The sequence below is a fragment of the Austrofundulus limnaeus genome, unplaced genomic scaffold, assembly GCF_001266775.1.
Source record: "Austrofundulus limnaeus strain Quisiro unplaced genomic scaffold, Austrofundulus_limnaeus-1.0 Scaffold200, whole genome shotgun sequence".
Classification (NCBI taxonomy): domain Eukaryota; kingdom Metazoa; phylum Chordata; class Actinopteri; order Cyprinodontiformes; family Rivulidae; genus Austrofundulus; species Austrofundulus limnaeus.
The window spans coordinates 228,944-243,998 of NW_013952602.1; the positions used below are offsets into that span (position 1 = coordinate 228,944).

A 15,055-nucleotide genomic window follows, 5' to 3' on the forward strand; every position below is an offset into this window, starting at 1 on the left:
TATTTTGTTGCATTTAGTCATAAATTTAAAGCTTACCATTGACAAAAGAAGCAAATTTCATGCTAAGTAAAAAATAAATTGGGGGGGGGGTATCCCCTGGTGGGCCACATGGGAGTCACCAGTGGGCCACATTTGGCCCGCAGGCCTTGTGTTAGACACATGTGTTTTAGACAGTAAGACACTGAAGGGTGCACACCAAATACTGAAACTCTGCATTTGGTTTACAGTCAAAGACATTTGATGTGACTATTCTGGGGGCTTTTGATAGTAAAATCTGGAGTTGTTCACAACATAGGAAAATGTGTGTGAAAAGCAGAGCCATTCTAATGTCTCCTTTCAATTAATTTAGAAAATAAATTCAGAATCTGAGAATGTGGTAACTCTATGTTTCTAACTTTTTATTAAGTGATCATGTGACTTATTTACTAAACACTTCATACTCATACAAGACAAACAATTCTTTAAAAACCTCCAAACATCAGAGCACGGAACAAATCCAGACACTCTTCACTCCTACGAGATTAACCACATAAACCACACCCCATCTGGATTCAGACCCTTGAGGACTGTTAGGAGGTGTGTAACCCCCCCTCCACCCCACACCCTTTCACTTGCCACTTTAACCCTCCCACCTCAGGGTGTACAGACCCTGTTGTACCAAAGCTATCTTTCTCACCAGTGAACCTCCCCTCTCTTTGTTTTGCAAATGGCCTCTCCCACATCATTTTACATACAGACTCCAACCGCTGAACTCTGGGGACCGTCCAGGAAGTAATTGTGGCTTTTGTGCGTGTGGTCCCCTCCGCCGTCACCCACCTCCCCCTTCCCTCCTCCTCCTCCTTCTTCTTCTTCCTCAAAGGAGCTGTGCCCCCCTTGTCAGCTGTCATCATATAACTGCCTGCAGACCCAGGGGCCTAATGACAGGATCTATAGTACATGAAAACACAATTATAGCCCTTGGTTCAATTGCTACTGTGTGAATGGTCTTTAAAAGTGGAGGGGGGGGGGGGGGCAAACACATACTGCCCACTTGAAGGCATGTGAGTCTAAACAATATCTTAAATCAAACCCCTCTAAAATACACCATCATTTCGAGCGTTACAGTTGTAAACATTTCTTGCTTGAACAACTCTCCTTACTTGGGCTTTAATAATTGTAGAACACACTACCCCATTTGTGAGTTACATGGCTCCATTTAACCTTGTGTAACAATGATGCCTGCTGTTTTAATGACTGACAGTACGACACGTTTGACCGACATACCCTTGATGTTTGAGCTGCATTTCATTATCTACAATAATGCTGTTTTCACGGCAGTGTTTTGAAACCACATTAAGCAGACATTACAAGACTCTGCAGGAGACGGTGACGGAACCTGCAAAGGATCCACCGCAAGGCTTTAATCTGCCAAACCCTGATATGTTTTACACAGAGTAGTACAAATTACAGAAAGAGAAGAGAGGCCTAGCGCTGCCTTTTTTTCGAATGGGAACAGTGACCCCCAATGGACGATGCAATGAAATCTTCCAAAGGGTTAAAAGAAACATTGCCACCCTTTTGTATTTGGGGAGGTGCAATGACTGTCTCATGCAGCAGGGGTCAGTATTGTATCACAAGAAAACTGAGAACAGTTGGAGGGGGAAAAAAGGCAAATCTGTGATTGCAAAGATCCCGTTTGTGTCAGTTACAACACTAATCCTGTTTAACAGGGTTCATGTCCTGCTCTGTTGCCCCCTCAGCACAACAAACACAGGGTAATAAAAACAGGGACTGAGGTCGAAGACAATCTCATTATCAGAGATCATAATGGACTAAAGTGACACTTAAATTCTTTAGATTCTACTACATCCACAAGTAAAACACTTTATTTTAGTCATGCAGGGATAAACACATGTAGAATRTAATTCCACATGTTTAAAAGGAACAATGATAAAAGCTGTTTGATCAAACACAAACGCCACTAAAGAACAGGGATAACAACAATATGTAATATAGATGCATTACACAMAGCATTACACATACCAAGCACTTTATTCAAGCAAATTAACAAGTAAAAGAACAATTTAAAAGGTGCTAAGTGAAGCACTARTTAACTAAAATGTATTGATACAACCATGAAAGGGAGATAATTAAATGGCAAATGGTAAAATATCAAGTGGACTGCAGGAACACAGAGGGGAATGTTGCTCCTTTAKTGTCTGGCCTCTTTTCACATTGATTTAAAGGCAGACCTCTGAACTTCTTACAACTACAGGAAGACTTTTTGTCAGTAAAGAGCACTGACATTGTCTTTGGCAAACATTTGTTTCCCTTTTGTCTTTAAAGCTTCCATTGAAACCTCACACCACGAACAAGACCAGAGCAAGGTTTTATCCATTTTACTCTTTGTCTTTATGCAGAGATTTATTGTTCAAAAACATGTTTCTAATCAAAGCGGWGGTTGTGCATTTAAACAAAAATACAAGATAGTTTTTATTTTTYTTGTACTTGATGACAATATTAAAATCATTAGTAGTAGAGTAAATATAAATATAAAGTTTGTTGGTCCTCACACTAATATAATAATTAGATGGAGCGTTTGTTGATTTTTGTGGACTGATTTATTCTCTAGCATTATAATCTCCCCCCACATCGGGTCTGAATTACAGATTAGCACACCTGTTAGTTATCRCCTAAAATGGAAAGTTGGAGTGATTGAATCCTTTGGAACAATTGTTCCAGAAAAACCTTCAACCTTGTGGAACATTTGGAATACTTCACCACAGCAACATCTAGTGGCCGAATGTATTCAAGATGCAGTAAATTTGTCACTAACAGTAAAAGATGGGGATTAAATTAAGMAACTGGATCCTTTYTGATATCCATTCACACAACTAAAAYAAYTAAACTAAATAAAGAAATAAACTTAACTGTAAGCATACAAATAAATAAGACAAATAACAAAATAAAGAAGATAAAACTTTCTTGTTATTGAGGGACATTGTGACAATCCACATTTTTTAGTGAATTTTTTTTTTTTGCATGTGTTGTTTTAAAATAGGGGTGTAAGTTTAGTATAGTAATAGTGTAAATATCAAAATATTTCATTTCCTGATACTGTGTTAATTCTCTAAAGCACTGTATTAATTTTTATTTAAAATGTAAACGGTGATTCATTTTTGCGTTGTAATTTAGCAGTTGTTTTGTACTGTAGTTGGCAGGAGTCAGCCCACCATCAGGCTCCTCAACTCCTAAAGGGCCAGAGAACATGATGCTAACTCAAATGTTAGCATGCAGGCGGACTGTYGGCTGTGGAGAAGCTTGGGGGTGGAAATAGAGGGAGCAGAGAATGATGACAGGGAGAAGTGGGGAACTTATTTTGAGCGGAAGATGCTTATTTAATTTTCTTCTTTTGTTTTTTCACACCTTCTATGAGACACTCGGGGAAATGAAGTGAGATTTTGAAGATTCACTGCAGTTTAGACATGTTTTAAAATATTTTTTCATGTCGGGTGGTGAATCATCCACAAATCAGGTGAGGAGACGAGAAAAATTCCTTCATACTGAGTACATACATAGTTTTATTTTGTGTAATTGCTGTATTTGAGTTTTTATTTCWTTTGTAAACAAGACAATGAGATCATCATGTTTTCGATTGAGTTTTACAGACTTTTAGTTTTCTGTTTTGTGACTTYTTGAAACAGTTTGTGATAAACTGGAACACAAAGTGGAACAGTCATGTGACACGCTGCACTCGGTACAGACCGTGGAACAGTGTTTTGGAACAAGTTTTGGTACATTCAGAAACACTGTTTACATTTTGCCATCACTAGACAGCTGATTGTACCTGTGTTACTGTTTTTGTCCAGTCTCAAAGACCCCCTCTTTTCAGCTTCAAGCTTTTTTATTTTATGTCTCTGGATGCCCTTCCTCAGCTGTGCTTAAACGTTTTCACATTTTCCCCATCCTAAAGTACTTTAATACTTCTGTTTTCGCACAACTTATCATGCTACAAGGACAGTTTATTTTCATTTAATTAAATACCTCCTAAACTCCATAAACCAACACTGAGCATTTTCCATTTGCAGACCTTCCACAGAWATGAAAGAAGCACCACAACAGCTGACATGTTTGAGTAAGAGATTAAATAAATGTCTGCAGAGCTTTGACTAAAGCATTCCCAAACATCATTTGTTCTGTAAGTGTTTTGATTTTACMAATTATTGGATGGAATTGTTTTGTTGAACAACACTTTAGGTRAAAAGCTGATTTAAAATGAGCTATCCAGAGATTTGAACAAGCTAACAATTGATTCTAATCAAAGTTAACAGCAATGACTTTGTTGTCCCGATGGTGAACTGATGAACGTTAGGGATTTTCTTTGTTCAAAATGTTTATCAAATGATAACACATAATGCTACTGAAGTTATCTTAGCTTATCAACTACTACTGAGGAGGGYAATTCATATTTTTATGACCCCGTCAAACTTGGAATGGTGGAGCCAAAACGATAGTTTGTAACCTTTTTCAACAAGATTAGCAAGAATTTAGATATTTTTTGGATGACTTCAGCAGTTCTGTTTTATGACACTTCCTCCTCATAAACACAGAGGTCGTAAACATTAGACTTTGATTTCTTTAAAGCAGTAACTCATATCTGATTGTATTAAAAWCACAACTAACTGACATAGAATATGTAATACGGTATAATATATAATATACAGGGGTTGGACAATGAAACTGAAACACCTGGTTTTAGACCACAATAATTTATTAGTATGGTGTAAGGCCTMCTTTTGCRGCCAAWWCAGAGTCAATTCATCTTAGGAATGACATACAGGTCCTGCACAGTGGTCAGAGGGATTTTAAGCCATTCTTCTTGCAGGATAGTGGCCAGGTCACTACGTGATGCTGGTGGAGGAAAACGTTTCCTGACTCGCTCCTCCAAAACACCCCAAAGTGGCTCAATAATATTTAGATCTGGTGACTGTGCAGGYCATGGGAGATGTTCAACTTCACTTTCATGTTCATCAAACCAATCTTTCACCAGTCTTGCTGTGTGTATTGGTGCACTGTCATCCTGATACAGGGCACCGCCTTCAGGATACAATGTTTAAACCATTGGATGCACATGTAGACCTTGGTACTGACGCACCCATCTAGCACAARTATTGGGCCAAGGGAATGCCATGATATGGCAGCCCAAACCATCACCGATCCACCCCTATGCTTCACTCTGGGCATGCAACACTCTGGGTAGTACACTTCTTTGGGGCTTCTCCACACCGTAACTCTCCCAGATGTGGGGAAAACAGTAAAGGTGGACAAAGGTTTGGCTATAGCAGCCCGKCGGTGTATATTGACTCTGTAGAGCTCCTGATGGACATTCAGGTGGAAACAGGAGAGTTGAGATGCACATTTAATTCTGCCGTGATTAGGGATGCACCGATATGAAAATGTCAGCCGATATCGATATCCGATATTATTATTGCTGTTAYGGCAGATAATCGATATTTACRGAAACACACAAATTATATTATACATATACGCACAAACACACTTTTTTCGATACTGTAAATAAACGACCAGACYKCTGACATGACTCCCTACTTCAGTTATTCCTGGCTGYGCAGCATCWATATCAMCSTCCTGATCAAACAGATGCCGCTCAAYCAACCATCTSCCCTCCCAAAACAGAAACACAAAGCTCAAAATTGGGAAATCAATATCGGATGGTAATATCAGGCCGATACCGATATTCTAAAAAATGACCAATATCGGCCGACACCGATATTAATGCTGATATATTGTGCATCCCTAGCCGTGATTTGGGCAGCCGTGGTTTTGTTTTTTGGATACAATCTGGGTTAGCACTCGAACATCTCTTTCAGACAGCTTCCTCTTACATATAATTTACTTACTAGAATGCTTTTTCATTTTATTTGATTATTTTTTTCATGTGAATATTTTTAATACTTTTGAATAAACTTAACATRTTTAAATGGTTCATAAACTCCTACATACGACTGAGGGAGAGCAGATTACAATCTATAGCACAAGCTTTATAAAAAATGTTGCAGAGCTCACAAATATTTACCAAATTTAAATGTTGCATGTGCTTTAACACTGAACCTTAGTATAAGAAAAAAAAAACTATTACAAGCAACTATTTCATTCACGTTCACTAAAAGGCAGACATTGGCCCACTTTGACACATCAGTGTGAGATTACATAAAAGGCTCCACAATCTGAGCGACCTCATTTCTAACTCTTTGTTCTCTGCTCCCCTGAGAGTTCGGTGTWAAAGACTGTTCAGGTTCAAAGCAACCGAGCACTTCCTGTGACACGTTAGTAGTAGATTAAGAGCAGACACACGCACGTACTGACACACACACAGCTGGGATCACATCTTAATGGTTATAKATATCTTTTGTTTAAATATTTACAATCTTTGTGAGAATCTTTTGATTAAAGCTTTTTACAACAACTCTAATCTCCAGTGACTTCCAGCTTAAACTACAGTATGCTACTTTGTAGAAAAGCTTTTATCTGTAGAAATTACCACTTGAGATTTCCTGAAGGGCACATTTCTAAACTGCTCACAAAACATTACTGTAATATAAACCCCAAAGATACAATAAATCATAAAGCACAAGATGTAATAAAGTGCCTCTCCCGATTGTCTGCTCTAGTTAAACATCTACCAGGAGTAATATATAGGTTGCTATAGCTACAGATTCCCCGGTAGGTGCCAAACTGGAATATGTTGTAGCCTGGGAAGTCCCACTTTAATAAATTACATTTAAAAAGTAATCACAAGGAGCAAGCTGGCAGGAGGAAATTTATGTCCTGACAAATTTATTACGACTAACATCTGCCTCCTAAGTGTAAAATCTAATGACCGTCCTGAAAAATACACTGTGCCAACACCAAGCAAAATAAACTACAGCTCTAAAACAAAGCTCTTGTTCCATACAGCAGACATTCTCAGGTTGAGCTTTTCTTGCCTCTATTATTTCATTATATCCCAGCATGCAACAGCTTCAGCTCCAACAGGGCAGGATTTTAAAGCTTGTGAAAAACGGTTCTGTTCCCAGGACTAATTGTCCCAAGAGAGGTTGCTCTGAAGTAACCTTGCTGTATTTCCAATGCTCGGACTTGTTAAAAGTGATAGGCTGTGTGTGTATAAAACTACAGCGCAGTAACCTGAGCAAGCACCTAACATGGCCTGACATTAATCACTGTGCACTGTCCCATGCAATATTCACCTGGATAAGCACAGCGGGCACAGAGGTTGTCTGGGTTCATCCATTCTTTCTCATTGTCTTCTCTTTATTTCCAGCTTTGTTTCAGCCTCTCTTATAGACTTTCTGTCTCCACTTCCCTCTACTCTCCTTGTCTGAGAGGTAAGCTGTAGCTGAGGGGTTAAAGGGGAAAGAATATGGCACAGCAATTCTGGGCGGACTGAAATAATACGAGTGGTAGGAGCTTAAGTGACTCATAAACGTTTATCTGTTGAATTAGTTTTTGTGAGCATCGTTTRCCACCCTATCTATAGATTTTGCAGTTATTTTGATGGAGCAGTCTTAACAAGAGCATTTGCCAAGTTTTTTGAGTTTTTACTGATTCTCTAAAATCAACCATCTGGGGTCGGTTCAGACTGTGACTCAAACCATCCCCAGAGACTGGAAAGGCAGACTCAAAATTCATCTATGCCTTCTCACAGCCTCTATTYCAACACCAGTGGAACTGTTCTCCCTTCCTTTTCCCAGCTTTCCTCCAGCATCTCAGGCAAAGTCAACAAAGGCAGCCCCASTGGAAACCCACTGGGACACGTTTGGCTCCTCTAACTAAATTCACTGTGGTCAGGCTGTCTGCTGCGCAGAAATAGACTGTATTTAAGAAAGTTGAAATTGTGCATAAAAGCCATGCACTCCCAGACACTTGCTTAAAACAGAAATAAAATATTTAATGTGTCAAAACTGAATACCTCATTAATTTTAATTACTTTTAAAGTACAGTTAATGAAGCCTTGACACTGTTACAATAGGTCACGCATGATCAGACGCAAAGATTTCTATTAGTGTTAAAAAGCCAGTGGGAGTTATGCAACTGCTTTTACAAATTTGTCAAAAAAAGTTTTGTCTTTAAAAGTGAGTTCAAGGATCAGTATTTATCATCATAAATAACTACAGCAAAATACTTTTTTCAGTCTGCGTTCTGACAAATTGAACAATTTTCCACATGAGAAATTGTGAACATTAGATTTCTGATCTGAGCGCAACATCTTTCTTTTTTGGCATAAACACCCAATAAGTGCTTTTTATAGTAACATGTTGAGTTATTGAGATGAATGAGTTTATAATTCAGTTTTTAGTTTATTTAATCACAGGAACAATCAAGTCTTTCCTCCCTAYTCATATTTCTATGTGCATGTCCTGACACTGCCGTGTACCTTCAGCTTCTTTTGAAAAACTGCAACAATTTTTGAAACTAATAAAAAATACATTTCCAACTGTTATGGGTTTGTGGAAAAAGTATCTTATGATTGAAAGGTTTATTTTTCCATTTCGGTTTTTATCTCTAGCAAACTTAAAGTAGTGAAGAGTTAAAGGAGAYRTATGCTTTTAAATCYGTCCTTTTCACATTKAAATCATTCAGCTGGGGTCTAYATAAAGTGGAACTGAATGCTTTGGTCTGAATTCCTCATTGTTGTAACTCCACAAGCCCATCTTTCCCCTCTTTTCTGGGAAGTGTCTCATATCAACTCGTTTGGAGGCTGTCTCAGACCGGTCCACTCCAGTTTGATGAGGGATTTACAACTATATTGTGGTGCAGAAACATTTTATTTACAAATGAGTTAAAAGATGTAAACAACAGATGATTTGTCCTTCCATCCTTACATGTTGAAGCCAGGGTCTAAAAAAATGGATTTTGCATGATATGTCCCCCTTTAAGGTACTCACTTTGACCTTTTGTCAGATGTACTGTGCTTGTTAGAACACATTATGTATCATGTCAATATGTAGAATATTTTACTATAAGGTGTMGTACAAGACACCATTTAAAAAAAGCTAAAATGCCTAATACTTATTTTAATATGTGGAAATCAGGGGTGAAGAATTTGATCTCGATTGTTTTATGAACAGCATATTTTCTTTTGAAGTGTGCATGTCTTATTTATTTTAATAGTAAATCAAATGAAACTCTTTGTTGGTGTGTTMTTTTCTTTCACGCAGGCACGAGAGTTTTTATCTACTAACTTGCCTTTGATGTGGTGAAGAGACACATCTGCRGCGTGATTATGCATGCTTCATGTTACAAGTGCACAACGCATTTATTTGTCAAGGTTTTGTGCAAGTCATAGTCAACCACACGTCTCTGTTATTCTGCTCTGTGACATTGCACGCACACACATGCACGCACGCACACATGCACACACGCACACGCTCGAATACAGACCTTTAACTCTGCGTGCAATGTGCCTGCAGACACCTCTGCAGCGTACCTCATTATCCACTCATCTAATAAGGCTCTTTGTAAAATTGCAGAGTTAACCTGAGCAGCACAAGTAAAGACCTTTTCTATCACGTTCCCACTTACATGCTTTCCAACCCCATAATTACCTCAAGGTGTTTTGCATTTTTGTTCTGATCTCTTCAAAAGGGGTACAAGCTCCCGGATCAAACACTCTCTTAAAAGAACATTGTAGTAACACTGATGAAATGCATACAATTCAGTAGAATAAACAAAACAGACACTGATGCAAATTAAATTCTAGTTTTAAAAAAATGAAGTATTCTGTCTCTTCTACCTTTTTTAAATATTTTTTTTTATAAATAAATTGAATACAACTCAAAATCCATGCATTGTCAAGACAATATAATATATCAAAAAGGTTTTTTGTTCAAATGCTAACACAAAAAGTTGTGTGACAAGAAAGATATTTAAAAAAGATCAGTTGAGTGGTGTTTTCAGGATGACATCATTTGACGTTATTACAGMTATTGCAGTTTTCAGGCTGGTCCTGAAGCATGCTCTGGTGCACTGTTAATGCCCCTTCTTATCTTATCAGTCCTCAGTAGGCTTATTGCTCAGAAACACACAGATATGAGGCTGGGAAGGTGAGTCTGAAGCAGCTGCAGAACATGACGGGCACACAGGACAGGGCGTTAGGATTACAAGCTGTTCTGACAGTGAGAAGTTGGTTTGGGGGTTGGGGCAGTGCTAATAATAATAATATCCATGTGTATTTTTTTATGGTGAGAACAGTGTAAAACGCAACAACGGAGTGAACGACAATGTGTGTGTGTGTGTGTGTGTGTGTGTGTGTGTGTGTGTGTGTGTGTATTTGCTTGTCCTTGGCTATGTGTGTTGCTTCAGCAAGTGCAGCATGATGTTTTATTCATGACCCCCATTTGGAGGCATAGTGAAGGTCAAAGTCATGATGCTGAATATGCTGTAAGCTGCTCCTCCACAGCAGAGACAAAAACACACAACAACACTGAACAGCTCTACTGGATATACAGAGAACTATATGATGAAACACTGTTCATGAATAGATCAGTTTCAAATCACCACTTAACATAACCTGCATGTTTTGAACTGTGGAAGGACGGGTGAGTGTCTGGGGATAACACACACACACATGCAGGTAAAATAGTAATTTAACACAAAAAAGCCCAATTTAAAACTCACCCCTCTTGCAGTAAAGCAAGACTGGTGAATCTGTGACCTTGCTGCTGTGAGGCAACAAGGTCACAGATTTATAATTCAGTTGAGGTCTTTCTGAAGTTTGCGTGTTCTGCCCGTGCATGTGTGGTAGTCTTGGTGCTCCGTTTTTATTCCCGCARTCCAACATGAATGTAAGGTTAACTGAATACTAAAATGCCTTCAAGTGTGGGTGTGTGTGTGCATGGTTGTTAGCCTCTTTGTGGCCCATGTGACCCCCTCCTTTTTGCCAAGTGACCCCTGGAGATAAACACCAGCTTCCTGCAACCCTGAACAGGATTAAGTGGATGTAGAAAATGGACTGATAAATGGATGGATTAATACGATTATATGTATTACTCCCTGAACAGTTACACAGCCTGAAAAGAGATGGTATATATACTAGAAACCCACAGGCCACTGAATGAAGCATAGATCAGCCACCATGTCATCCTTAATAAGACTTACTTTTGTAATAAGGCTTTTTTTGTTTGTTTTTGGTTTTATTGTAGTTGATTTGGTATATTTTGTTTCATGTTTGATGTTTAAACTATTTTTTCCATGTAAGGCACTTTGTAACATTTGTTCAGAAAGGTCAATGTCAATGTTAAGTTTATGAGCACTTTCAAAAACAGCAACCAACTGCACCAAAGTGCTGTACAGTAATCATAAAACAACTAATAAAAAACATTTTAAAGTAAAAACAATAAATTAAATAGACAAGACACATAAAATACAATTTAAATCATTGAAATGCCAGAGAGTAAAAATGAAAGGTGCTATACAAATAAAGTTAATGAATCCTTACATCAACTCATCTTAAAGTGCCTGTGACATGCATATCCATGAAGTACAAAAAGTCAAAGAAAACATCTTTACATTTAAGAAACTTGACATAATACACGATTTTAGCCATTATGTCACATAACTGGCATATTTTCTTCTGAATTTGGCTCACCCAAAGTAAAACAGGAAGTGACATCAAAGGGGAATTCTTTGAGAAAGAAAACTTCCTGGTTTTTGTTCATTGAAACAATAATATTTAAACTCTGACTTCTTCTCATCTCTCTATGATAGTGATTAAAATAATCTAAAGAAACATCAGATTYTTCTCTACAGTCTGTATTGTCGGCCCTTGTAGCATCACTCTGTTCAGGTTCAGACATTCCCCTTTGACATCACTTCCTGTTACTTCACATGCAAATATCTCAACAACTGTTCATCTCAGTGGCATAAAATCTTTTTTTACAATATGTTCTCAATGTTTTTTTTTTCAAAAATGCATTCATATTTATTACAAAAAATTGATGTCACAGGCACTTTAAAGTGAAAGTTTCCACTGGGTAAGGTTAAAGTTAGCTGTTTGTACATATAGGTGTTAAAAACAGTCAGAAGTTAATCTTCTGGTAAAGGCTTTCTGTTACTCAACAATTTAAACCTTTTTTAACCTCGCAACTTTAAAAGTACTCCGAAACAAACTGAACCCCAGGGATTATACAGGACCCAAACTGCACTGACTGATACAACATAATAAAAGTTTTTGTTTAAAAATAATAAGAAGAAATAGAAATGCCAATCAATGGCTAGAAATAATAAGATTTTTTTAATTACTTTATTATTAGAGATAAATCTGAACTGGCTGAAACTGGTACTGGCAGGTTAGAACTTTACAAAAATCTATACATTTGGTTTCAAGGCTGGCTGACTAAAGACTTTGTGAATTAGGCTTTGTTTGTTCTAAGAAGTCCAATGCTACTTCTTTCTGTGAGATGATTTATTCTTTGATTTTTCTCACCCAGTTATGTATAAAATCTCAACTAGAAACTCTGAAAATGTATTTGATCAAACTTTCTGGAGAAAAACTAAACWATCAGCTGATTTGCAGATGTAAAGCACTCAAGCTGAGCAAATTCAATAAAATGCCATACAAGCTTTGGTGAAAACAAATCCCCATCCCCATCCCCATCAAGAAACAGGCTTTAAAGCAACAAGAATAAAGTCAGCAAATTTCTAAATGCAAAAATTCAAATTAGCTGCTGCATAATTTAACTTTTTATATATATTTCATAAGCTATGCAACATGATTACACCACGGGATTCACTCATTTGCACCTTGACTTGACCGCCGTTTCCTACAGCAAGCTGGTGCTCAGAACAGTGACATAACTAAGAGCTTTCTGATATCTTTATGTTTTATTTGTGTGATTCTAGTTGTCAGTGTAATAACTGATGCCAAGGCAAGAGGAAATATATTGCATACTTTTCCCACCCACCCAGGCCATGATTTAGTCACACAAAGCCACACCAAGACACCAAGACAATAAGATGAAATACAATTTAGAAAGAGTTAGGAAAAAAACTTGTCATTTCAAAATGCAGCAGCTTTCACTGGGTTACTGGGAGTCTCCTAAAGCTAAAAAAAAAGGAAATTCATGAATAAAATATACAAACTGTTATTTAGCCTGAGAATAAATTGTAATTATTTACAACTTACAAAGACAAGCTTTAATGAAGCATTATTTTATTGTTCTGAACTTGATTAATCTTATAATCTAGTTGTTTTTAGAAGCATAAGTCAGTTTTTAAATGAAGCTACTGTAAAACACGAACCTCAGTACAAAGTAAGTTACTGGGSTTCTGTGTGACAGAGTAATAAACTTTGCTGGAATTTAGATGTGAATCAGTAATTACAGCTTATTGTACTGGCACGCTGAATTAACTAAATATATGTATTTTCTAACTGGCTCATAGCACTAAATATCACAGCCAAAATCATTTGCAGCAATGTTAACTTCCTCAGGAAATCTTATCTAAGAGATATTTTTGTCTGTGGAGGAGTCCTCTAGGCTACATAGTCTCATTATTTGGTTTGGCTTCCTGACTACGTTTCCTCTCTTATCCTCAACAGCCCTATAGTGGATCTTGGCTTTGGACAGGAGCATGAAAACATCCGCCACTTAAACAAACTGTTAACACATAGATGAGCTATCTCAGCGGGACAGACTCAAAGTCTGTGGGCTCAGCAGTGTGCTTAAAGCCCTGGATATTGGCAGTCATCTATCCACACCAGCAGAAAGCCACTTATACAGAAAAGAAAATAAGGACAGAGCGGCAGTGTAAACCCACCTGAAGRCGCAGCAGTTGAGTTTTATAATCATAAAGCTCATCTGTGTTCACGTGTTTTATGAAATGTCTTTTAATCACAACAAACGTCTGTTTGCTTTATTTTCTTTTAATCTCACAAAGACCTTTTGATCTCATTCATCTGTTTCCTGCTTTTGTTATTGGGAGTAGAATGAATGGATTCTGTCAGGGTAAATTTATATGTCCTAAGCCCCCATATTAGCAGTTTCAAAGTCTCTTTAAACTGCTGAAATAATTATCCTTAACTGCAGTTAACATCAAACAACAAACAACTTTGTACACAATTACTGTCGCTGTCAACCTTCAGTAAAGCAATTATAAAAGTAATTAACTGAACCTCTTAGCAGTATCACAGGAATAAAGAAAACAGCAACAGTAAAGGAGGTTTAAATCTAAAACTTCCTCTCTTACCAGTAAGAATGAGACAAACCCAAACACACTCCTCTTCATTTATAGCCACAGTACTCCCAAAAGTCAGCAAGCCATGCAAACTTCATGCAGCAACACCTGTTCAGATGTCAACATATGGACTTGATCGCTCACCATTTTGTTCTTCTTGGAGTAAGTCCTCTTCAGCAGCCTCTCGTTCATCCTCTCCTGCTCTCGCTGAGCGTGATGAAGGAAGCCGTTCTCCAGGGGATCCAGCACCGGCTGGACGTTCTCCTCCTCCTTGTCCTCATCTTCGTTCTTTTGTCGCTTCACTGCTTTTTTCTCCTTCCACCGCTCCTTCTTCTCCTGTGTCTTCATGACACCAGACTTCTTCTGCAAGCAGAGGAGAGCTGGTCAGAATTATTACACACACACACACAGGTTTGTATTTCTATCCTTATTAAGACCGTTCATTGACTTCCATTCATTTCCAGTAATTTCTACAGCCTAACCCTGACCACAAACCCTAAGGCTAACCTCACAGGTACCTACCTGACCCTAAAACTAACCTAAACTCAATTCACACCTTGGTCCTAAGCCCAACACCAAACACACCAATGGCATTTAGACCAAATGGGGACTCAGCTTTTGTCTCCAAATGCACCAGTTGTCCCCAAATRTAGGATTTTTGTCTTAAAATTGCCCCCAAATGTCACCAAAGCCGAAACCCCCMCACACACACATGCACACACACAAACACGTTTGTATTTCTGTCTTTATTAGGAACGCGTATCGATTTGCATTTATTTTCAGTCCTTTCAGTAGCCTAATCTTTCCTCAATTCATAGCTTAG

At 38.0% G+C, this 15,055-nt stretch overlaps 1 protein-coding gene across 13 annotated transcripts in view; it reads right to left on the bottom strand.

Annotated features, from left to right (window-relative positions):
* The window catches only part of fbrsl1 (fibrosin-like 1), a gene marked incomplete at its 5' end in the record, with an annotated part of 231,453 nt that extends 216,858 nt beyond the window's left edge, over positions 1–14,595 (bottom strand). For all 13 annotated transcript variants that reach the window (XM_014018722.1, XM_014018716.1, XM_014018717.1 and 10 more), the window contains 1 exon segment: positions 14,377–14,595. In XM_014018722.1, coding sequence (XP_013874176.1) covers positions 14,377–14,595 — 219 coding nt within the window.
* Between the last annotated feature and the right edge of the window lie 460 nt (positions 14,596–15,055).